Here is a 24,553-nt window from a genome sequence, read left to right as displayed (position 1 = left end):
ATCATTCCCCCAGGTCTCCCGATAAAAATGGTGCCTCACTTGTGTAGGAGGCCCAAGTACCCGCGATCTAGGTTTCCCTAGATGGCCGCCGAGCACGGGGCCAAAAACCCAGATGACACCCCTTGGAAAACCCGGTGGTTTTGTGATAGGCAATTTTGATGTCGCCTCACTACGTTTTGGGCCCTTGGCTGTCGCGGGTACTTGGGCCTCCCACACAAGTGACAAAGCAACAATGTCTCAATCAGTAATATTTTTGAAAAAAGACAGTTATATCAAGTGCATGAATCACTAAAGGAGGGAACAGGAGACCAAGGTGAGGTATAAAGGTTGTTATTTCAGCAAGTAGTTATAACAGCACTACATTACAAGTAGATTAAAGTAACCAAACAACCAACTGTGCACTGACCGTGCTAAGTGCAAGTGATAAGTGCAGTGACACAAGTGATACAAACACAGCGTGAAACAGCGTACACAGTAAAAACAAACAATAATAAAGGATCAAGTAAAACGAATCAAATTAATCCAGGAATAACTAATTTTTCATAATTTTCAAAAAAATGACCCTAAAGCAGCCAAAAGTTACGCTGTAATGTCAACGGCGTTTCGACCTTGTCAAGTAAAGGTCATCATCAGGACAATGGTTACAACTTTTAGTAGTGCTATGTTAGAAAGAAGAAAGAGAAAAGGGAGATTGGGTAAATAGAATAAAAATTCTACGATTCCATTATAGAAAGAGAGGTATATCAGGACCTCTGTATTCATCTGAATGCATATGGCGACTAAAACACATGGGGTGAGTCAATCACTGTGGGTAATGAGGGTGATCAAAACAAGACTGCTTGAATGAGGCAGTTATTCGAGGGGCCTCAAGGCTGAAAGACATTAAGAATGAATAATAAAATTAAGTAAAATAAACCCATTTTCAGTTTATAACCTAATCAGTTAAACCAAAATGACATACATTCATAAGGGTAATGAATGGTAATAAAGGGTAATGGTGCTTACCAAGAGAACATAAGGTTATGGTCCAAAAATTAGTTAATTGGCAGCGTTACTACCCAAAATCCGGGACTCAACAGAGTTCATTGATCATCGTGTCAATATGAATGAATGAATGAAATAGGTATTTATAGAGCGCAGCGTTCACTCCAAGGAGCATCTTGGCGCTATGTGACAGAGACTGAGGGGAAGGTAGGAGGGAAAAAGGGGAAAGTGCAGAAAGGATGAATGCAGAAGGATCAGATTAGTGCTAAGATTTCCTGATCTGAGGTGCTGAAGATCCAAGTTTTTAATAGCTTTCTGAACATGGGCTCGTTGTTGGTGTGTCTTAGCTGGGTGGGCAGGTGATTCCAAGCTTTTGCTCCTAGTGTGGCTATGGTTTTTCCTCCTCGGGTTTTCAGTTTGAAGTGGGGGTTGATGAGCAAATTCTCATTGGAAGACCGCAAAGTTCGTTTAGTTTTGTACGGTCTAAGATGATTTCTCAGATAGTGTGGCCCACTACCAGTGGTGGCTTTATAGGTGATGGTTAGGATCTTGAATAAGATCCTTTTATGAATTGGTAGCCAGTGGAGGGTTTTTAGGGCATCAGTCGAGGATGACCGTTTGGGGAGACCTAGTACCAGCCTGGCGGCGGCATTTTGAATGTGTAGTCGTTGCTACAAATGGTCCAATCAATATATGGATTGCTGTTCATGAAGCCGGCAAAATCAAAGGAAAGAAAAGAGATGGATGCGAAGACCCAAAAATTCAAATCGCGACGCTTTCACCGATTCTTACCGTTCGTAATTACTTCTGCTGTCAGTTCCTAAAACGGCAGTCGTCAGCGTCCAAAATCTCTCTACTACTCAGTCGTTAGAGTGTGACCAGGAATAAATCTCTGGAACCAAGAAGGCGTACACGCGAGCAGCGCGGCAGCAGTCATTAAAAAAGGGGAAGAGACGATGCCTCTAGTGCGCTGGTCGCAAACGGGTTTCAAACACTAGAACGTGTCTAACGCGGGTATTGGATACCCCGGGGGGACTATGAGGGGACAGAGCTTCCTCGGGGGAAATGGATAGAAAATAAGAAGTATAGAGATAGAAAAGGGTCAAAAAGTGCTGTATTAGTAACACTGGATTAGGATACATAAATATACATGAAAATTGGCATTTTTACAAATAATGGCATATTTACAAGTATTATCAATCAATACATTAACATGTATAATGTTAAGGAGCATGTTGTCACAAAATACATTGAAAAATACAATTGAAGAAAGTATATCAGTCTAGATAGTCATTATTAGATTGAGCAGTACATGGAGGCAAATACATATTTACACACAGAAGAACAAGCATTGCATCAATGTGACTAAGTGGAGTATGGTAAAAATAAAAAATTAAATTAAATATAGTCCAGAATTTTTCTATACATAGAGCATACTGTAGTTGAAAGCTTTAAACAAAGAATAAATAATTGCACATGTACTCAACATGAAAAGGCAATGACACTATTCTAAACCGTTGTAATGACAGTATTCCATTCATCAAGGGAATTAAGGCCAGAGGTTACAGAGTCACAACGAGCGATCCAACAACATTCACATCTATTCAGTAGTAGTTGTAAATAACCACCTCGGGTGGGTAGTTGGGGTCGGTCAATCACTTGCCATGTCAAATCAGTTTCAGAGTGATTATATTCTCTGAAGTGTGTCACTAGTGGAGCAGTGTCAACATTGCATCGAATACGACTCTTATGTTGAGTAATGCGTTTTTTTACCATTTGCGTGGTCTGACCGATATACAGTAAATTACACGGACAACGTATTGCATAAATAACGTTGGTTGTCCGGCAATTTGAGAACTGTTTCAAATGGTATGTGTGATCAGTTGTAGCAAAAACTTTGGTGTTAACGGTCAAGTCACAATCCCCCAGGTGTCTAGTTTTCAGAAATTTGTGGGTTTGGTAGGTTTCCATAGAGGGCCGCCGAGCACGGGGCCAAAAACCCAGGTGACCCCCCCTTGCAAAACCAGGTTGTTTGGTGATAGGCAATTTTGATGTTGCCACACTACGTTTTGGGCCCCTGCTTGTCGCCGGTACTTGGGCCTCCCACACGAGTGAGGCACTATTTTTATCGGAAGGCTTTGGTGAACATGGGGTGGGTGGAATTGTGGAGATCCACGCAGATTCCAGAACATTCCACAACAGAAATGTGAAGAAAATGTGGTTTTTTGGACATATTTTTATGTTTGCAAGGGATTCTGGGTAACAGAACCTGGTGAGAGCCAGTCAAGTCATCCCATCTTGGATTCCCCTGGGTGTCTAGTTTACGAAAATGTATAGGTTTGCTAGGTTTCCCTAGGTGCCGGCAGAGCTAGGATTCAAAATCTACAGCTAGGCACTTTTCAAAAAAGGGGTCAGTTTTCACTGTGAAAATGTGGTGTGTCCCGTTGCGCTAGGGTGGGATTTGCCAAAAACGGGCATGCCAATGCCCCCACCCTAATAAATAATTTCACCAAAAAATCCCTGGCGTCTAGTGGGCTTTTTGCCGCTGCCCCCGGGGTGGGCAGATTGGTGGCTACTGCCCCATCTGCTCCCCAAAGGGGGCAGGAAGGCTGCAATTTTTGTGGGGGAGGGGGTGGGGGCATGGACATGCCTGTTTTGGGCAGCCCCCACCCTAATTCAAATTTGCCCAAAAAAAATCCCTGGCAACTAGTGAGCTTTTTGCACCGGGGGTGCAGATTGGGGCTAATGTCCCCATCTGCCCCCCAGGGGGGGCAGAAAGCCTACTGGACACCAGGGATTTTTTTGAGCAAATTTTACTTAGGGTGGGGGTTGCCAAAAACGGGCATGCCAATGCCCCCACCCTAATAAAAAGGTGTCCATAACAAATCCCTGGCGTCTAATGGGCTTTTTGTCCCCCGAGGGGCAGATTGGGGGTTACTGCCCCATCTGCCCCTGGGGGGGGGCAGGAAGGCTGTCATTTTTGCGGGGGAGGAGGCATGGGCATGCCCGTTTTGGGCTGCCCCCACCCTAATTAAAATTTGCTCCCAAAAAAACCTGCCGTCTGGAGGGATTTTTTGCCTCCCCCCCCCCCCCCCCCCGGCGGAACAGATTGGGGCAAATGCCCCATCTGCCCCCCAGGGGGGCTAAAAGTCCACTAGACGCCAGGGAGATTTTTGGGAAAATTTTAATTAGGGTGGGGGCTGCCCACAACAGGCATGCCAATGCCCCCACCCTAATTAAAATTTGCCCAAAAAATCCCTGGCGTCTACTGGGCTTTTTGACCCCTGGGGGGCATATTGGGAGCTAATGCCTCCATCTGTCCTCCGGGGGGCAGGAAGGCTGTCATTTTTGTGGGAGAGGGGGTGGGGGCATGGGCATGCCCATTTTGGCCAGCCCCCACCCTAATTCAAATTTGCCCCAAACTAACCCTGGCGTCTATTGGGCTATTTACCCACCGGGGGGGCAGAAAAGCTGTAATGGTGGGGCGGTGGGGGCATTGGCGCGCCCATTTCGGTCAGCCCCCACCCAAAAATAAAATGGTGCAAAAACAAAATCCCTGGCGTCTAGTGGGCTTTCTGCACCCCGGGGGCGCAGATTGGGGGCTACTGCCCCATCTGCCCCCCAGGGGTGGCAGAAAGACTGTACTTTTTTGGCCAGGGGGTGGGGGCATCGGCTCGCCTGTTTTGGGCAGCCCACCCCTAATAAATACCCCATAAGAAAATCCCTGGTGTCTAGTGGGCTTTCTACCCCCCGGGGGGGCAGATGGGGGCTACTGCCCCCCATCTACCCCCCGGGGGGGCAGAAAGGCTGTAGTGGTGGTGGGGGCATTGGCGTGCCTGTTTCGGGCAGCCCCCACTCTAAAAAGAAATGGTGCAAAAACAAAATCCCTGGCGTTCAGTGAGCTTTCTGCCCCCCGGGGGGGCTGAAAGACTCATTTTGTGCCCCGGGGATGGGGGCATCAGCATGCCCGTTTTGGGCAGCCCCCACCCCTAATCAATACCCCATAACAAAATCCCTGGTGTCTAGTGGGCTTTCTACCTCCCCGGGGGTGCAGATTGGGGGCTACTGCCCCCATCTACCCCCCGGGGGGGCAGAAAGACTAATGGTGCCAAAATAATTATGGGGGGAGCAAAGGCCCTTGCCCAAGGGGCCGCTCCCCCCTCCGTGATGCCTAGTGGGTGGATCCCTCCCCTTTCCAACGATACCTCTCCTGAGATAGCCCCCTGAGCACGTAGAAACTGAAACTGAAATGAGGCTCTTGGCTCATTTCAGTTTCGGTTTCACTGAAATGACGTCCGCGCGATTTGCGCGCCGGACATCATTTCAGGGAAACCGGGGGGGGCCTCGGAGCTGGGGTAGCTGTTCCCCAGCTCCCGAGGCTCTTTTATCATAAAGGGAATCCCTCTGGTGCCCGCACCAGAGGGATTTTCCACGCGATGTTTCATGACGAGCTGGACTCGTCATGAGCACACGACCACTGGGTGTCATGACGAGTCCAGCTCGTCATGAGCATCGAAGGGGTTAAGATGTGCGAGGGTTGTGATGCAAGGTCTTGCTCGAGTTGCATCGCACTACATAAGTTCCGATGAGGTACTTCAAGGGCTGCAATGCGTTGTCCTGTGTCGAGTTGCATCACCGTGCGTCGGTTCTATGCATTGTTGTTATAGAACACAAATCTGTCTGGCAGATATTAACTGCTTTGCCCTCAACCACAGTGTGCAAACTGATTGATTGTATACAGGTTGTGATGTCCTAGTCTATGATATAACAAGAGGATCCTGCGACCTATTGCAAGAAAGGAAAATGCTCCCCCATCCCCAATGCGCTCCTGGTTAAGTATTAAAAAATACAACTGGAATTGGAATACCATATTTTCTTTGTATATCTGGGCAGACTAATGACAGCTACGCTTCAGGTGAGAGGTCTCTGAGTTGCTCATTCTGTTAATTTTATCTCTGTCTTCCCCATCTCCATCCCTCTCGCCTCCCATTTCTCCCTCACTTTCACTCTCACCTTCCTATTAACTTCCACTTGACTCTTAGCCTTCTCACTCATCCTTGTATAGTTCCTTCCTTTCTAGCATTACCTTCTCTTTTTCATGGTAATCTGTACCTTCTCATCTTTCTCTTCCCCTCTCTTCACTCCCAACCCCCTCCCACATCCTCTCTTTTATCTAGCCATACCCTTCTTTCTATCCCAAACACACTTTAATCCTCTATTTCCCCATCTTCACTCTTTCAAATCAATAGCTTCTCCGCGTTTCAATGTCCCATCTCCTCCTTCCTGTTCTCTCCTGCGTCTATATTTCGGTCCCTTTTCCCCTCACAGTATCTTTTTGCACGTTATTTCCTTCCTATCTTTTGTTCCTTATTAATTTCACTTTTTCCGCTCCTTGCTACCTTTCTCCCACTCATTTTCTTTACTCTATTTTCTCACTTCCACGTGCCTCACTTATCTTCCTTTACTTTTTCTTTTCCCCCTTTTCCCTCCATAGCCCATCTTTTCTTTCTGTCCCTCCCGTCTATTTCTGCCCTCCTATTCTCTCGTGACACTGAACTTTCCTCTCTCCTTCAGTCTTCCTTCTCAATATCTCCTTCCTCCCCCTCTTTCCATAATTCTATTCTTCACAAATGTTTCATTTCTTTTTGCATCTCCTTTCTTTTCATTCTGTCTTTGCTGTAATTTGTCATTTTTTCTTTGTCATTCTGTGCTCTTCCTTTATGTTCTTTCCTTCTTATCCAGTTTGTCCATTTCCTCACCCTTCCTACCTCTTCCCTTCTTTTTTTTCTCATTTATATTTACTTTCATATATTGTATTACTTTTTTTTGGTTTTTGTATACCTTCGCCTACATCCACTGACTGGCGAAGTGTCATGAAACTAATTGGAGACAAACATAACCCCTCATCAACCCTCCTGCACCCCACCAACCTGTCCACAACAGCTGCTCTTTCACTGTTTTACCGCCAACCAGGAGTAGCCCCTGTGGGTGGCAGACAAACGGCACAGCAGCAACAGGGCACGAGAGCGTGCCAAGGGAAAGGACAGTGAGTGACCACGAAGTTCTGTAGTAGGGGATCTCTGTGTATAGTCATAATCTAGTGAATAGTCCCGCCCATGTGCGCGGACCCCGGAGCAATAAAAAATAATCTCTAAAAGGTGACAAATCATGCAGACCTGCATACACCTTTAAGAGATCATTTAATTTAAAGACAGATAATGCAGCCTATACCCACAGGCTACACTGTCCAGTACTTCAACTAGAATTCCACCAAAATCCACAAACAGCACTGCCTGTCCAGTTTTTCTCCCCATAGGAAAAAACCCTGCCTCTACCAGCAAAAGCCACTGGAATGATAGAGAGGAAGGAGTGGACAGACAAGCCCCATAGGCTGCCATTATGTGGCTTGGAACAGGATACTGTGCCTTTAAGAAAACTTTCCAGTTTTCCAGAACTTTCCCCAGTATCCCAGAATGCCCAGCAGGTCCCATTTACTTTCAGTTCTTTTTTCCGGCTCCTGCTAGCAGGACCCTGGAGCATTGAGCTCTACCTTTTTCAAGGTTTTCATTGAGATTTTGGCAATTTTTGTCACTTTTTCTTGTGTTTAATAGCTGGTACTGTCAACATGCCTGGCTTGTTCGACAAGTGCCCGGAATGTGGTCGAAAGAAGGCTAAAACTGACCCACACGAGGTGTGCATAGCTTGCCTTCCCCAGTCCCACGTGCCTGAAAGCTGTACCATCTGCCACTCGTTTTCAGCAAGAACCCTGAGGGACAGGATGAAGAGCAGGCTTCAAGCTCTGGAGGAGCGAAGACTGAAGGCACCAGGTGGGTCTGGAGGGGCTGATTTGGCCCATGCTGAGGCCTCTGGGGGGCTCCCCAGGGGCAGGAAGACCAGTAAACGCTCCCGCTCCCCGTCGACGTCGAGGGCGTCGACGGCGACGTCGAGGAGGATGACCACCGTCTGTTCGCCGTCTCCCCAGGGCTCTGGGGAGAAACGGCGTCGACGATCGGCGTCGAGGGACCTGAATAGGCCGCCGTCGACTACATCGGCGTCGTCGGCGACGACGCCGTCTTCGACTGCGTCCAGCGGTCGGCGTCGAGAGAAGACCCGGCGTCGGCGTTCGGCGTCGAGGGATCGCAGCTCGCCGTCGATGAAGAGAAAGAGATCGACGTCGAGAAAGCGAAGGTCGCCGTCGAGGCGAAGGTCGCCGTCGAGGCGAAGGTCGCCGTCGAGGCGAAGGTCGCCGTCGAGACATAAGTCGACGCCGAGGAGGAGATCGACGCCGAGAAGATCGCCGTCGAGGCGCAGGTCGACGTCGAGGCACACGTCGACGTCGAGGAAGAGAGAGTCGCCGGGATCGGTGTACTCAGTGGTGTATACCCCGCCTCAGAGGTCTCCGTCGCCTCCTCCTCTCCCACCTCTGCCACCGCCTCCTCCACCGCCACCACCACCACCACCGCCACCTCCTCCACCACCGTCTCCACTTCCTCCACCGCCTCCTCCGCGGCCGCGGACTCTGTCTCCGCCACCCCGGCCTCTGTTGCTGCCAAGCACTCCTGCGGTGCCGCCGCCGGTCCCCCCGAGGTCGGTTTCCCTTCCACGGTACCCGACTCCGCCGCAAGGGACCCCGAAGCCACGACGCCCACGGTCGCCTGGACCAGCGAGACCGGCGGACAGGCCTAAGCCGAAGAGGTCGCGCTCCCGCTCTCACAGGAGGCGACGATCGCGGAGCCGAGGGCGATCCTCGTCAGACTCTAGACGACGCCGCAGAAGGGATAGGTCCAGGTTGCGCTCCTCGGACAGGGACCTTTCCCCGACGCTGTCGGACTCCCCGGGGACTAGGGTGTCGCCGGTGGACGACTTGGTCTCATTCCAGGAGGTGCTGTTGCGAGGGGCTGCGAAGCTGAATATCACGGTGACGGTTCCAACACCCACGACGTCCGTGATATTTGAGACGCTTCATAAAAGACACTTGTCTCGCCCCCTCCTGCCTCTCGTGCCTGGACTGGTGGAACCAGCTTTGGAACTGTTCCTCACTCCCGCAACAGCGAAGGCCGCTCCGTCCAGGCTCATGAAGAAATATAGGGCCCCGGAGTCGGATCCGTCATTCTTGAGAGGGGACCCGAAACCGGATTCGGTTATCGTGACGGCGGCGAGAAAACAACATACGACCGCCCCGGCCTCCACGGTGCCACCGGACAAGGAAAGCCGCTGGCTGGACTCTGTGGGCAGGAAGGTGTGTGGTACCGCTGCCACCACGATGAAGGCGGCGAGTGCAGGGGCGTTGTTGGGCCGTTACGACTGGGCCCTGTGGGAATCCCTGCAGCAATATGCGGACCTCCTGCCACGAGACAAGAAGGAGGACTTCTTGGAGACGGTGCGCGAAGGCATGCTGGTTTCTAACCAAACGATCAGCGCAGCAGCGGATATATCGCTATTGGCCGCCCACGCCTACTGTCATGGCGTCCACCAGCGGCGGCATTCCTGGTTGCGCCTGACGTCCCTCAAGCCGGAGGCGCAGCAGAGAGTGGCCAACTTGCCCTTCTCGGGGGAGACCCTGTTCGGGAAGCATGCGGACGATGAAATGGCCCGCATGAAGGCTGAAGCGGAAACCCTGACGGCCGTCGGGTTAGAGAAGGCCGAGAAAAAGAAACGACCGTTCCAGAGGAGGTTCGGGTCGTCGGGCCGAGGGCGTGGGCAGGGCTCGGGACAGCAGCAGCCACAACAGCAGCAGTTCCGCAAGCCCTTCCAGAAGCGCCAGAGGGGCAGAGGTGGCCAGCAGGCTACTACCACAAACAGGGGCCCGGCCGGGTCTCGGCCCTGAGCTGTTACTTCCCCCTCAACCGTTACCCACTCCAGTGGGGGGAAGCATTCGATTTTTTCCGGCAGAGTGGAGAAAAATTACTCAGGACAAGTGGGTGCTGAATATTGTTTGCAATGGATACAGTCTTCGGTTCATCAGCCCGCCTCCAGCGATTCCGCCGGTCAGCTCTCGCTTCCAGCTGAGGGAGCTCCAGGCGGAGGCAGACATCTTGTTGAGAAAAAAGGCGGTAGAAGAAGTATCTTTGTCTCAAAGGGGAAGAGGTCTGTACTCTCGGTTCTTCCTCGCTCGCAAGAAGGACAAGAACGAGTTCAGGCCCATTCTGGATTTGCGACAAGCAAACAAGTGGATTCGCAGAGAAAAGTTTCGCATGCTATCGTTGCACCAGATTTACCCTCAGCTGCAACGGGGAGACTGGCTCTGTGCCATAGATCTACAGGATGCGTACTTCCATGTGCCCATAGCACAGAAGCACAGGAAGTTCCTGCGATTCCAAGTCGGCGCCAATCACTATCAATACACAGTACTGCCATTCGGGCTAAAGTCTGCTCCCAGGACTTTTTCGAAGTGCATGGCGGTGGTGGCGGCACACCTGCGGAGGAACAAGGTGTTTGTCTACCCGTATCTGGACGATTGGCTGATCAAGGCGTCATCCTTCGAGGAAGCGCAAGAACACTTCCGTTGGACGTGCGAGCTCTTGAACAAGCTGGGGTTACACGTCAACATGTCCAAATCGGTCCCATCTCCGGTACAGTGCATACAGTACCTGGGGGCCTCCATAGATACGCGGTCAGCAAGCGTGTCTCCTTCGGAGGAGAGACGGTTATCACTCCTTCGGAAGGCTCAGGACCTCAGGACTGCTCCATCGACGACTGTGAGGAAGGTGTCGTCTCTGCTGGGATCGATGGCCTCCTGTATCTTCCTCACTCCGCACGCACGTCTACAGATGCGACCACTGCAGGAGTGCTTGGAGGATCAGTGGGATCAGAAGACAGGCTCTTGGGACGACAAGATCCGACTGTCTCTACATGCTCGTCAGTCTCTGAAGTGGTGGTGTTCGGCGGAAAACCTCCTCAAGGGGGTTCCCTTCCACAAGGACATTCCCACGACGAATGTGGTGACGGATGCTTCTCTCCAGGGCTGGGGTGCGCATTCCGGGGACCTGCAGATTCAGGGGAAGTGGTCTCCTTTGGAATCGACGTACCACATCAATTTCCTGGAACTCAGAGCTGTCTTCCTGGCACTGAAGGCTTTCCTTCCGTCCTTCCAGACCAACTCGCTGCTGATACAGACGGACAATACAACCACGATGTATTACCTCAACAAGCAGGGGGGGTCGAGATCGCGCACTCTGTCGCAGGAGGCGCAGGCGATCTGGCGCTGGCTGCTGGCCCGAGGATTGACGATCACGGCCACACATCTGCCAGGGGTGCAGAATGCTCAGGCAGACGCCTTGAGCAGGCTGATTCAGGAAAACCACGAATGGGTCATAAACGACGAAGTACTAGGAGAAGTCTTCGCAAGGTGGGGGACTCCAGACGTAGATCTGTTCGCCACCGCCGAAAACAGCAAATGCCGAGACTTCGCATCCAGGTACTACCAGCGGGGGACGCTGGGGAATGCGCTATGGATCGATTGGTCGAACAGCTTTCTGTACGCTTTTCCACCCATTCCCCTGATTCCGGCGGTGCTCATCAAGCTGTCCCAGTCCAGGGCGCGGATGATCCTGATCGCCCCGGAGTGGCCCAGGCAGTGGTGGTTCACGGACCTTCTTCACAGGTCTCTCCTTCCTCACATGCGGTTGCCGTGCAGGCCGGACCTTCTCACGAAGTTCGGGGGGCGGATGGTGCACCCCAACCTCTCGTCTTTGAGTTTGGCGGCATGGCTCCTGAAATAGTGCAATACGGTCATCTGAATCTACCAGACGATTGTATGGACATTCTGAAGGAGTCTAAGCGACCTTCCACTAGGACATCCTATGCTTACAAGTGGAAGAGGTTCTGTATCTGGTGTAAGTCCAAGAACTTTGATCCGACAACATGTAAGGAAGATGTCATCCTTCCATACCTTTTGCATCTGGCGCAGTCTGGCCTTAATTTCCATTCCATTAAGGTTCATCTGGCTGCTTTGACTGCTTACAGGAAGTGCCCTTCACAGACGTCCTTCTTTCAGATTCCTGTGGTCAGGGATTTTTTGGAAGGCTTGAAGAAGGTGTTCCCTCCTGTCAGACTTCCCTCGCCTTCTTGGGACTTGAATGTGGTGCTGTCCAGACTGATGAGAGAGCCTTTTGAACCTATTCACAAGGCTTCATTGCAGCACCTATCCTGGAAGGCGGCGTTCCTAGTGGCCATTACATCGGCCCGCAGGGTGAGTGAACTTCAGGCATTATGTTGTCAAGAACCTTATACTGTGTTTCATGCTGCTAAGGTTGTGATGCGTACTCACCCTAAGTTCCTTCCTAAGGTTATCTCTGACTTTCATGTCAATCAGACCATAACTTTACCTACGTTCTTTCAGAATCCCTCTTCACCAGCGGAAAGGGCTCTCCATTCCCTGGATGTCCGTAGGGTGTTGAAATTTTATCTGGATAAGACCAAGGATATTCGTAGGTCTGACCAATTGTTTGTTAATTATGGCTCAGTCAGGACTGGTCTTGCGACCTCTAAGCAGTCCATCTCTCGGTGGATTGTGTCCTGCATACAGTTGTGTTATCAAAAGGCTAATAAGACCTTAGGGGGTAAACCTAAGGCTCATTCCACCAGGGGCAAAGCTGCCACGACGGCTTTGCTGCGTAATGTTCCAATTGCGGAAATCTGTAAGGCGGCCACTTGGAAGTCGGTCCATACCTTTGCTGCGCATTACTGTCTGGACTCGGATGCCAGGGCAGATGCTCAGGTTGGGCAGGCTTCGCTGCGAAATTTGTTCGCACAGTAGTGGTTGTGTCTTATGTGTTCTCCACCGCTTTTGTTGTGTGGGGATGGGCTTGCCATTCTATTCACTAGATTATGACTATACACAGAGATCCCCTACTACAGAAGGAGTAGTTTCTTTTCTGTAACTCCAGTTCTGTAGTAGGGGTATCTCTGTTATAGTCATAAGCGCCCGCCCTCCTCCCCGGTGGAGAGATATACTTATTCATATGGAGAATGCTACAGGTCTGGCGTGCTACGCCTTCAAAAAGAACTGAAAGTAAATGGGACCTGCTGGGCATTCTGGGATACTGGGGAAAGTTCTGGAAAACTGGAAAGTTTTCTTAAAGGCACAGTATCCTGTTCCAAGCCACATAATGGCAGCCTATGGGGCTTGTCTGTCCACTCCTTCCTCTCTATCATTCCAGTGGCTTTTGCTGGTAGAGGCAGGGTTTTTTCCTATGGGGAGAAAAACTGGACAGGCAGTGCTGTTTGTGGATTTTGGTGGAATTCTAGTTGAAGTACTGGACAGTGTAGCCTGTGGGTATAGGCTGCATTATCTGTCTTTAAATTAAATTCTCTCTTAAAGGTGTATGCAGGTCTGCATGATTTGTCACCTTTTAGAGATTATTTTTTATTGCTCCGGGGTCCGCGCACATGGGCGGGACTATTCACTAGATTATGACTATAACAGAGATACCCCTACTACAGAACTGGAGTTACAGAAAAGAAACTACTCCTTTTGGTTCAATGGGCCTAATCAAGAAAGAGGGGCATTGTCGCAGGCACGGTCTAAAAGGTGACAGGTGCAAGCAGTGCACAGCTTTGTCGCTGGTGGAAATTGATTGGTGTGGTCCGGAATGCACCCCTGATAAGGTGCTGACTGAGAAGACGCAGATCCAGGTGGTGAACCGCACGGTCATTGAGGAGGTGGCTGAAGATGAGGGGGCCTTGGCCTACTCCAAGCAGTCTGGCCACAGTGCATTCCAGTCATCGTGGGAAGGTCGCTATGGACATTCCAGACCTGTCCCGCCACACCGGCACCTGCAGCCTGGACGATGGGGCCCAGAAAAGGCCGCTTTTTCAGATCTCATACTCACACCGCAAAGCTGGGGGAGATGGAGCCTCAAAGCAGTTGGTGTAATGGAGGCGTCGGGCAGAGACATTGGCTAAGTAGAGGTGAGCAGCATTGGCAGAGGTTGGGATATTGCATGGAATACAACAAGCAAGAGCACAAAGGTGAAGAGCTGCCTTGTACCCAGCAAAAAGAGGCCATGGCTTTGGTAGACTTGTTCCTACAGAAGGCCATGTGGTCAGACCAGGAACCATTAGCAGCAAAAACGAGCCCCAAATACAGGAAGTGCTAGTCCCTTTTGAACTCCGGTTGCCCACAGAGATGAAATTTAAAAAGCGCTTCCTTGGTCCACAAGCTATTATAAAAGATTTTTTTTAATTGGTGCATAAATCTAGGGTGGCCATAAAATCAATGAAAACCGTACTAAAACGTGTAGGGCATTGGGGGTGCGGCCCATTAAACCTGCATCGTCGGCGTATAATAGTGCGGGGAGTAAATTACCGTTAACTCTGGGGACTTCACTGGTTAACTCAATCAATGTTTTATGTAGAGTGTTGATATATATGATAAAAAGCAAGGGAGCCAAAACACACCTCTGCCTGACTCCTCTGCCTACATTGATGTCATTAGAGACCTTGCCCCGGTGTTAATCCTGACTTGGTCTCTCAGGTCCTGAAGGTGTGCTAAGAAGTGTGCCAGAGCCTTGCCTAACCCGTAGTCTAAGAGAGTTGACCACAGCCGTGACAGGTTTACATAGTCAAAGGCTGAGGTCATCCATAAAGGCCAGGTAGATGGGTGACTTCTTTACAATGGTGTATTTCCCTATTAGTAACTTAAGGCATTGCTCGATCGTGCCCACACTGCTCCTAAAGCCCATTTGACAAGGTTGTAAGATAAAATTGTTTTCGGACCAAGTTTTGACCTTGTTATACAAGACCCTCCCTAAGATTGTGAGAGTGTTATCAATCAGGGAGATTGGTCTGTAACAGCTGGGCTGGGAGCGGTCACCCTTTTTAAAAATTGGGACGATGGTAGTAGTTGACCAAGTGCCAGGCAGTGGGGCGCAGGATACGTTGTTAAAGACATTCAAAAGCAGGGGGTCTTCTAACATGCTGGGCCCCAGGGCCTCTCCTGACCCGAGAGAAGTGGGGAAAGGGGCGCTGCTACTGCCGGCACTTCCCACCACCTTCTGCCCCTGACACATCTCACAATTCCCTTCTTTTGTTTTCCACGAGGACTTTTCAAGGGTAAAAATGGAACTTGGGGCCATACCCAACATAACATTTTAGATGGAAAAATATCAACCAGGGTGAAACCCAGAACTCGTTTTCTGTGGTTTCACTCATTAACTCTGCAGGAAATATACTTGTTGATACTTACCCTTGCGCAGTTCTATATTACATTCACGCCTAACTTTCAAAATTGATAAATTGCTCCAATCGTGCTGGGTTAGAAACTAGTATATTTAAACCTATAGTTTTGTCTGTATTTTGTTAATGGCACTAATATTTGGAAAACAATTACTTGCATTTCATGGATTGTTTTAAGCTAATGATGTTTACAGCTTTTTTTTTATTTATCATGATACTTATCTTATGTATCCTGTTTTTTAGGAAAAGCTCTGGTTTCACACCAGCTGACACCGTGGCGATCATATTCTGTTCCACCCACAAATCCCTAACTCTGGGTAAGTGTCATATGGCCCTCCGGGTGCAGAATTTAGAAACAAGACTCAAGATTTTGGATTTTTAAAATAATTTAGTCATTGTCGAGCTACTTGATACACATTGATCGGGGTGCAGTGTCTACAACTTGCTAATGATACCTGATAATGCATTTGACGTGTGCATCGAGGTGACATAAAAATGTTGGAATATTTTTTATTCAGAATGTATAAAGCAGTGGCGGCTCCCCCATTGGGGCGTGGGGGCGTCGCCCCACTGCTTTCTCGCAGTGCGAGAAGGCAGAAACATAAATGGCAATAACTACCATTTATGTTTCTGCTTCTCGCACTGCGAGAAAGCAGAAGTGCCTAGTTGGGGGTGGGCGTGCCTGCTCGAGGGCAGGGGGGAGTGGCTTGCCCACTGTTGTGCATAGGGACTGTTTGGTCGGCCCTGGGCCGACCAAACAGTCCGTATGCAGAACAGTAGGCAAGCCACTCCCCCCTGCCCTTGAGCAGGCACGCCCATTCTCCCTTGTTCTCTATGTGGAGAAATTGGCCTGGCTGTGGGGCGCTCTTCGATGCGCCTCAGCGTTGTGATTGGCGAAGGAGGCTTCCTTTCCTAGTGACGATCATCGAGCTTCAGGAATTGGAAAAATGCAGGACGGCGGGAAGCTGATGTGGCGCAGGACGGTAAGTTTTAATTTATATATTTTTTTTATTATACCCCTCCCGCCTCCCCCCGATCCCCTTCCTCGACGACCCGACCCCATTTACACCTCCCCCCAACCCCACCACCCGCCCGTCATGCCGGCCGTGGCTGCAATTGGCAGAACCCCACTGTTCCCGAATTCCTCCAGTATCTGTTATCTTTCATAGCTCGGCCCTCTTATTTTATGAACCTGTGAAGGACGGTATGCTTGGAAGATGCTGTGTAATTAGTAAATGTGAAATTCGTAGCAGTGAACACAATGGCGCGCTTTGTTGCATTTTTTTATGACATTTGCGGTTGAGTCAGAACTTTACTTTTCACTCGCTCTAGAGCAAATACTAGATGTATTTTTTTTTGTCATGTAATGAAAGGGATTTGTCCTGGTGCAGAGCAGCAGTTCTGCTGCCACCGCGCAGACAGTGCAAAATAACTTTTTTTTAGCAGGCATTTCCGTAAATGTAGTACTGAACAAATATATAAAACCCTGGCAGTGTCAAACAGGGGATCTCGTAGGGCCTACTGCGGGATCACATTTTTCTGTGTTTTAATCTCTACATGGTATAAAAAAACACCGACATATAGCAAACAAAATGGAGCAAGCAGAAATGAAAAGTGGCAAGAGGCAGAAAGTTCGGGGGAGGGGAAAGAAGCATGAGGTGGAATCAAGAACCAATCTCTCCTAATGTCTGATATTGTCCGAGGTTAAGTGGCATATCATGGTGGGCGTGCAGTTGTGAACATTGAGATGCCCACCCAGGTGGCATTGTTGTGCTGTTTTGGGCATGTTTGTGATGGTCTGTCTAATGTGTGCTGTTTGGTGGTGTGCATATGCAACTCAGATTCTAATTGGCACGCATGTGTTGTTAACATGTTACCCAAATATGTGGCATATCTATGCAGTGCTGGGTGAGTGCACAGTGTTCTGTTTATCGTGTTGTGCATTTCATTATTCAAAATATTTCCCCTGATGATGTCATATATGAAATCATCAGCGATTTCTCTAGTGATAGTTCACAAAAGGTAACATCGAGAAAGGAAATCGGAGTGAACTGTAGACATAGACGCCTCGTGGCCGTGCATCCTTTACTATAAATGTATACGCACACGCACCCACACACACACCACTCACTCCTCAGTTTAAATGATTTATGAATTGGATGGTCGACTTAAACTCATTTTCAAAATACTAATACAAAGATCTGTTTTATCTCTGCACTATAAATTACGTTAATTATCTGATATCTGTTTTACCACAACATTCTCTCTGCGTGATGCCTGTTTTGTTTGTACGTTTCACTAGTTAAAACCATTGCAAGTGTATCAGTGTATTCAAAAGTTAATATGGGAAAATAACATCAGCATATGCAAAGATTGTCCTCTATAGCTCTTAAATATTGGCAATTTCTTAAATGATAAATAATTCAATTGTAATGCTTTAACCTTCCTCCTTTCTCCAATTTGCTTGAAAATGCACCATTTATCCACTCTTTTTTCAAAATTTTCCCAGGAGGAGATCCACCCCCCCCCCCCCTCCTCCCCCCCGTAGGTTGTTCGAGGTTGTTTGCTACACTCGGTCGTGGCAGTGCAGTACAGCAGTAATTGTACGCCCTACCACTTTCAAATGTCACCAGCCGCCACTGGTATAAAGGCTTTTTCAGACACTTCTCTTCATAAAATTTTCAATTTTAATAATCCAGCAAACATTAACTCCCGGAGCAGATCTAATTTTTGACTGACGGTTCAACAGAAGTCCACATTCGCATCGCAGTTTTGGCAAACAAATCCTTCACCCCTCATTGAATGAAAAAAATATTTTTATTCAACAGAATACTACATTTCTTGTGCATACTCGCGCAACAATACTAGCCTGCTGTCGTGGTGATTCCATCTGAAGACATTTTTAAAAGTTGTAATATTGATAATATAGCTACAAATAAACACTGTTAGCAACAAAAAAAAAAGATTCATAGCAATGTAGGGGATCAAACTACTTGGGCACATTCCATAACATTCTGAGATCTGTGGGGAAGAAATAATCGTTTTTTATGTGACAGTTCATTGACAGGTCTCATGTTACAAAGTTACCTCTCACATTCTCCACCACAATCCATGAATAAATAATTGAAACTTGTAAAAGTGAATGAGGCTTGTATTTAAGAAAGATCGATCTGATACTTCTCCATTAGGAGACAAAACCATAGACTTGGAAAGGTAGAAGATAGGGACATTTTACATGAAATGAGAGATTGAAAAGGAGTGTTGTCCAAAACCATGATAGTGAATGGACAGAAGTCATGACATAAGTTTTTAATCAGCAGTAATACAGCTAAAACATCAAGTTAAACATGGTTACTTTACCTGTCTCCTACTGTTACAATACCACAGCACTTTGCAGTGGCCACTGCTGGTGAAGGACATTCTAGTCAAGATGATTCTAAAATCATTCTAGTGAACGTGGCTTGCATGTATGTGTACATCAACCTATTCTTGCGTAATATTCCAACCAAATGCTCTTGATGGGGGCGTTTTTCTACATACGAGATATGTTTGTGTTTTTACATAGTAATTTCATGCCCAGGACCAGTCTCACAAATGCTGTTGGAAAACCAATCCGATTTCCGTTTGCTAAATCCCTGGTGTGTCTCAGCATCAGGTAACTGACTAAATGAACTGAGGTTGCTACCTCATTTCCAAGGTAGTGAGTGCTTAGCCAATTTTTGGGGGGTTCGCTTTTGAAATAGGTTCTTCGACTGTGCTTCACTATGGGTCTACGTTTTTGAGTGAAGTCAATAGCTACAGGACATCCCTACAATACAGCCTCAACCCCCACTTAAATTATTTTTTTCAATTAATGTATTTATAGGTATATCTAAGAATGGTCCAAAACTCTAACCAGTGAAGCCTACTGTACATGTACAACTTTCCTGCACTCTCAGCCCTTCATCCTCTGCACACATGACCTGTCAATTACATTTCTGAATCCACAAGGATGAGGTGCTTTTCTGAGAGATCTATTTTCGGTGCCACAGTACAAAGAGAGCATGGCTACAAGATTCCAAGAAAAGGGCAACCGGGTCTATTTCGCATACATTCATAGATGCCTGCTGATGAGGACACAACTGAACTACATTGTCTTATAAAAAGTCTATTATGAGAAGCGAAAAGGAGCAATTTAGAGGGGGTTCCCAGGCCTTAGCCCGTTGCCCCTCTGTACCATGTCAGTGTTGGACTTCCTTCCGTCTGACACTAAAGACCTTAGTTCTGGGTCAGTTTGAATAGGGTTGTTTCTTTTCCCTGATTCCAATTACTAATCTGCTCTTCAGTTCTGCTTCAGGCAGAGGCATTTGATTTGACATTCTACCCCTTTGCGTAAACGTGAGCATCAGCAATATGATTTGTTTTTTCTTTTGTCCCTGAGTCGCTCCTTCACCTCCTGTGGACATTTCAGGATAGTAGGGCGTTAAAGCAGACTTCCATCTTTCACTGACCGGTTTATAGCGCATGCCCAAATGCTCATGGAATTAAGGCCCATGCAAGAAAACCTGTAACACAGAATCCTACCGGCCTCTAGAGTGGTCAGATTTGAATGGAAAAGAAGAAGTTCAGGACTCATTATCGGGCATAAAGGTTTGTGTGACCATCAATGATCTGCAATGCGTGGATTCTACCAAGATAGCGGATTTTTTAAAATATTTTTATTTATTTATTTAGTTATTTATTTTTGCAGAGTTTTATATAGCGCAAACTTGACCCGAATCGGTTATCAGAGCGCTTTACATAGCACCAGTTGCAGAATTAAAGCAAGCCGGCACAATAATGGTCCTTATTGAGCAACTATTCTTCCACAGATTTTAACTAAAATTCCATGGCGCCAATGAATGCATAAGTCATGAAAGTCTTAATTTAGGAACCCCCTGGCCAAAATAAAGATCTTTCAGTATTGATAGCTCCAGTAGTATTACATGTGAACCCTACCATGGAGGTACCAGCTGGGGAACAAACATCTCCTGAGAATCCACCACCTCCTTAGCTGATGAACAAGCGTCTGCGAGAGTAGTGTAGCTGTTGGGAGAAGATTATCACCTTCTCAGAAGCCAGTGAAGTGACCTAAATAAGTAAGATTTCATGATTGTTTGTCGCTTTCTTAATTTGACCCGCACCAATTGATTAAAGCCTTTACCCTTTACAACAGACATATTAAAATCAAATTCGCAACTCTGGTAGTCACAATACTGTGCTGTCTGCCTAATTCTACCCCCAGTATCATCATAGTGTCTTCTGCACACGAAATGGAAGGAGTAAGTCTGGCATTATCAGCTTTTTTTCATAACATCAAACAAAATTTTAGGATATGTTACAGAGGTAAATGCACCAAAATGACAGCCTTTGGGCAGATGATCCTCCGCAACATATTAACAATGTTCAACATGTGTATCCACATAATATCTACTTGAGGATGCAAACAAGAAACCGCTTACAAATACATACGGCTTCAGTTGCTCATCAAAACATGCAGAGTGCCAACTTCACCCACGTGAAGGATTACTTAAAGTATTCTCTTAAGGAGTGTGTTCAATCCTTAAAAACTATGCACTGCAACCAGGACAGGGTCTAAAATCTCAAATTTTGAGGTAAAGAGGTAGTCCGCAATTCATCCATTCTTTTTCTAGTGTTTCCTAGAAGTAAACATGCCAGCAAAGGGCTTTTTTTGTATGCGAATACATATGATATTTCTGTAGTGTGAATCTAGCCAAAAGGCAGCGGAGTGCTGTACAATGCCCTATGCTTCCATACCATCATAATAGCAATAATGACAAGCTCTCCTCTGATAACTTTTACATAGAGTATGTGATTCTGGATTTCATTGATAAGTCAACTTTCTATTTCATCTGTACATTAAGACCAAGTATTCTTCTATGTCATGTTATAGCTTTCCTACATGGTTGGAACTGCCACTTTCTGGTTGGCTGAGACAATGCCCCAGCCAGGCAGAACCTACCACTCCCATCAGGAGCATTTCATTACACACACTGTATAACCTGCACTCACCCTTGGGTAGCTTGGCACTGAGCAGTCAGGCTTATCGCAGAGGCACAGCACTCACGATAAATAAACTGAGTGTCACAAAAGAGACTTCACACAGGATGTATGTAAATAAAATTTGTATTCAAGACACACTATCAACACAACATGAACATCATGTATTTCTGGGCATAAATCGCACTTGGAATGATTACTAGCAGTTCTAGGCCCAACCGTGTTAAAATGACATCAGGTGTAAGGTAACACGGCCAGCCATTGTCGTGAATCACAGGCGGTCCGCAGAATATCACTCCCACACACACACACACACACACACACGCACGCACTCCGCACCAATATGCAGTGCAACTGGTATCCGGCAGTTCCGTACAGAACAGACTAGCAAACATATGCACTCAGCACTCTAATTTGGTGCACTGATACCCAGCAGGTCAATTGATAAAACAATGCAGACCCTGTGACTCCAAGCCTCCCTCCAACTCACATAGACTACCCTACTCTCACAGATTGGAGATGACTCATTCTCCTCTGCACCCTCCACCTCCCACCCAGGAGGGGGTAGGTGGCAGGACTAATTAGGAGGCAGTCATCAAATGGGGATTGGCCACCCCTCAGGAAGTTCATCCACAGGCTGCGGAGCTGAAGCAGGCTGAGGGCAATAGTTGATCACACCAAAGGATTCCACAAGGGCCCTCTAGCACCTAGCAGCGGCTTCTCCGCTAAGGCGGAGGAGCATCGCCCCACTGCTCTGTTAGCAGGTCAAAAAATAAAAATAAAAAGATAACGCATTGTTATTATCATTTTATTTTTCCATCGTGGTTCAGCTGGTTAGGGGCAGGGCTGGGCTGTCAGAGGAGCTGGGGAGGAGTGGTGAGCACTCTCTTTAGTGCGCTCAGTGGTTTGGCCGGCCGTCATGGGTCGGCCAAACAGTCATTCACACTTTGCTTGTTCTCCACCAGGCTGTATTGTACAGCCTGGGTGGAGAGCATGCACAGCTTCCCAGTCCCTTTCTGAGCACCGAACCACGGCGCTCAGACCAATTACAACTCTAATTGGCATGGGGAGCTTGTGTGCTTTCTGCTTCCTGCCCCCTGCTCCTGGAGTCCTGTAGTCGACTGAAGAGCCGAAGAGTACCGAGAGACAGCGACTGAACTGCAGGTAAGTGATTGTTTCCCCCCCCCCCCACAGCCTTTAAGTAGCAGCTGCCACTGCTGGCACCATCCCAGTTGTGCGAAGCACAAAGGGGTCACTCTGTCTCTTGACACACTTGGGTACATGTCAGTCAGTCGCATCCAGGCACAACGTCTGGTGCATGTTGATACAGGTCGCACCAGACCATTCCGGTCACACACAACGAAGAGTTGCAAATTTCACATCTCCCTTGAAATGAGGCACGCCTGGCGCGTGGTGATAATGATCGCAACAGGCAATTCTGGTCACATACACAGGTGCAAGTTCAGCAATGCTTCATGAGGTACTACTACAGTTACGCCCCTGCCTCCGGGGGAGGGGGGGGTAACAGTGAATCAGACACCCAATGCAATGAGCATGCAGTTGGCGTGTTGCACCAGAGAGATGCAGCATGATACACGAAGTGGTCCACACTATATCCCGCAACCGGTGAATCCACTCACCACCAACAAGACTCTTATGCGTGCTGAGGTCCCCACGATGCAGCAGCCGCATGCTTTAGCTACAGGCACGATTTCTGGGGCTCCGCACCTAGGAATCCAATCTTCAGGCACAATTCTTAGTCACACGCTCACACTGCGCTACCAGTTGGGATCCAGCAAACTATGTGGGCACTTAAGAGGGCACTGCTCTCCAGGTGTCACAAATAAACAGTGTGGGTCCCTCATAGGAGATCTTCGATGTCCCTGAGTCCTCCGAAATAACAGGGGGCAAGCCAACAAGCCCTTGCAGAGCAGACTTCAGGGGGGCACACAGCAGCAGGTAGTCAGCCTAGGCCAGCCACTATTCAGGAAGGGCATGTAGTCCCTTTCAATGGCAGTAATCCTCATTGTGCACAATAGATTGACCTGGCAGTGTGCACCACGTAGTTCCAGGTTCTCTGTCCCAAGTCAGCACAAGGGTATCTCTGCCCTGCTGAAGTCGGGCATCAATAGTTATACTGTAGTGTGCCTTTGAAGTTTGGGGTGGTTCAGAGGGTCTCCCTTTGACCCACAGATGTCTCCCCTAAATTTCAGTTCTGTCTGCCATGAGGCCGCGGAATGCAGATTTTTTTTATTTTATAAACAAATGTTATTGACATTTTTTAGCACATTCAGGCGTGAAAGGCCAATACATTGAGATATCATTTACAAAGCAGCAGGCCTTAATGGACCCAAAGGACTACTCCCCATTAAACAAGTATAACAAGGACACCACCCCCTGAACCCCGGACAGCAACAACACCCATAATATCATACCTTGCCACACTGTGAGACTTATACCCTCTCCCTGAGCCATATGTCTGTATCTCTATTTCTAAAGCAGTGTCTGCAGATTAAGCAGGGGGTAGCAGGATACCACGGAAATCTGCCCATCTCTTCCAAATGTTCCTATGTTTCTGAGGGCAACCCCTTGCTTCGAAGACCCCCACCTCCATCCCCATGCACATGTTCCTGGCTCCTCTCCATCCATTCACCGAGGGTGGAGACTCCACCCTCCAATGTTGGGTGATGTCCTGCGTGGCCAGCTCCAGTCTCAGAAACAAGAGATGCTGCTTGTATCTATTCCCACCGATCTCCTCTGTACTATGGAGAAGGATCAGTTTAGGGTGCAAAGGGATTTCCCAGTCTAGTACCCGGGCCAAGCTAGAGGTCACCCCACGCCAGAACCGCTGCAGTGCCATGCAGCTCCACACTGTATGTAGAAAGGTACCCTCCTCAGCCTTGAAGCGGAGGTTTATAGTGGAGGATATCACTCCCATCCACCATAAACGGTGTCAGGTGTAGTAGGCTCTGTGCAAGTATTTGAATTGGATAAGGCGATAGCGTGATGAAATTGCAGGGCCCCGGGGGGCCGCTAAGGCCTCCATCCAGTCATCATTGTTGAGATCTTCTCTGTCTCCCTCTCATGCCGGCCACAGCGCCGGTGAGGTGGTAGGACTGTGTGTTACTAGGGAATTATATAACTTCTGAATCTTATGCGGCCCATGTCCCCCAGTAGAGTACTCCGGCAGCTCCGCTAAGCCTTGGATATGGGGGAAAGGGCATATCGGAACTTTAGGTACTTGTAGAACTGACTCCAGTGTAGCTGGTATTCCTCCTGCAACTGTTGGAAAGACTTCAAGGCTGTGCCCTGCATCATGTCTCCCCATGTGGACAAGCCTATGAGGTCCCAC

General features: G+C 48.2%; 1 protein-coding gene across 1 annotated transcript in view; it reads left to right on the top strand.

Annotated features, from left to right (window-relative positions):
* SLC10A7 (solute carrier family 10 member 7) overlaps nt 1-24,553 on the top strand; it is a 781,895-nt gene that overhangs the window by 695,516 nt on the left and 61,826 nt on the right. The window contains exon 10 of the mRNA XM_085641628.1: nt 15,406-15,479. Coding sequence (XP_085497754.1) covers nt 15,406-15,479 — 74 coding nt within the window. The remainder of the gene's footprint in view (nt 1-15,405; nt 15,480-24,553) is intronic.

The sequence above is a fragment of the Triturus cristatus genome, chromosome 2_2, assembly GCF_964204655.1.
Source record: "Triturus cristatus chromosome 2_2, aTriCri1.1, whole genome shotgun sequence".
In the NCBI taxonomy this organism is placed as follows: domain Eukaryota; kingdom Metazoa; phylum Chordata; class Amphibia; order Caudata; family Salamandridae; genus Triturus; species Triturus cristatus.
This window is presented reverse-complemented; position numbering and strand designations above follow the sequence as displayed.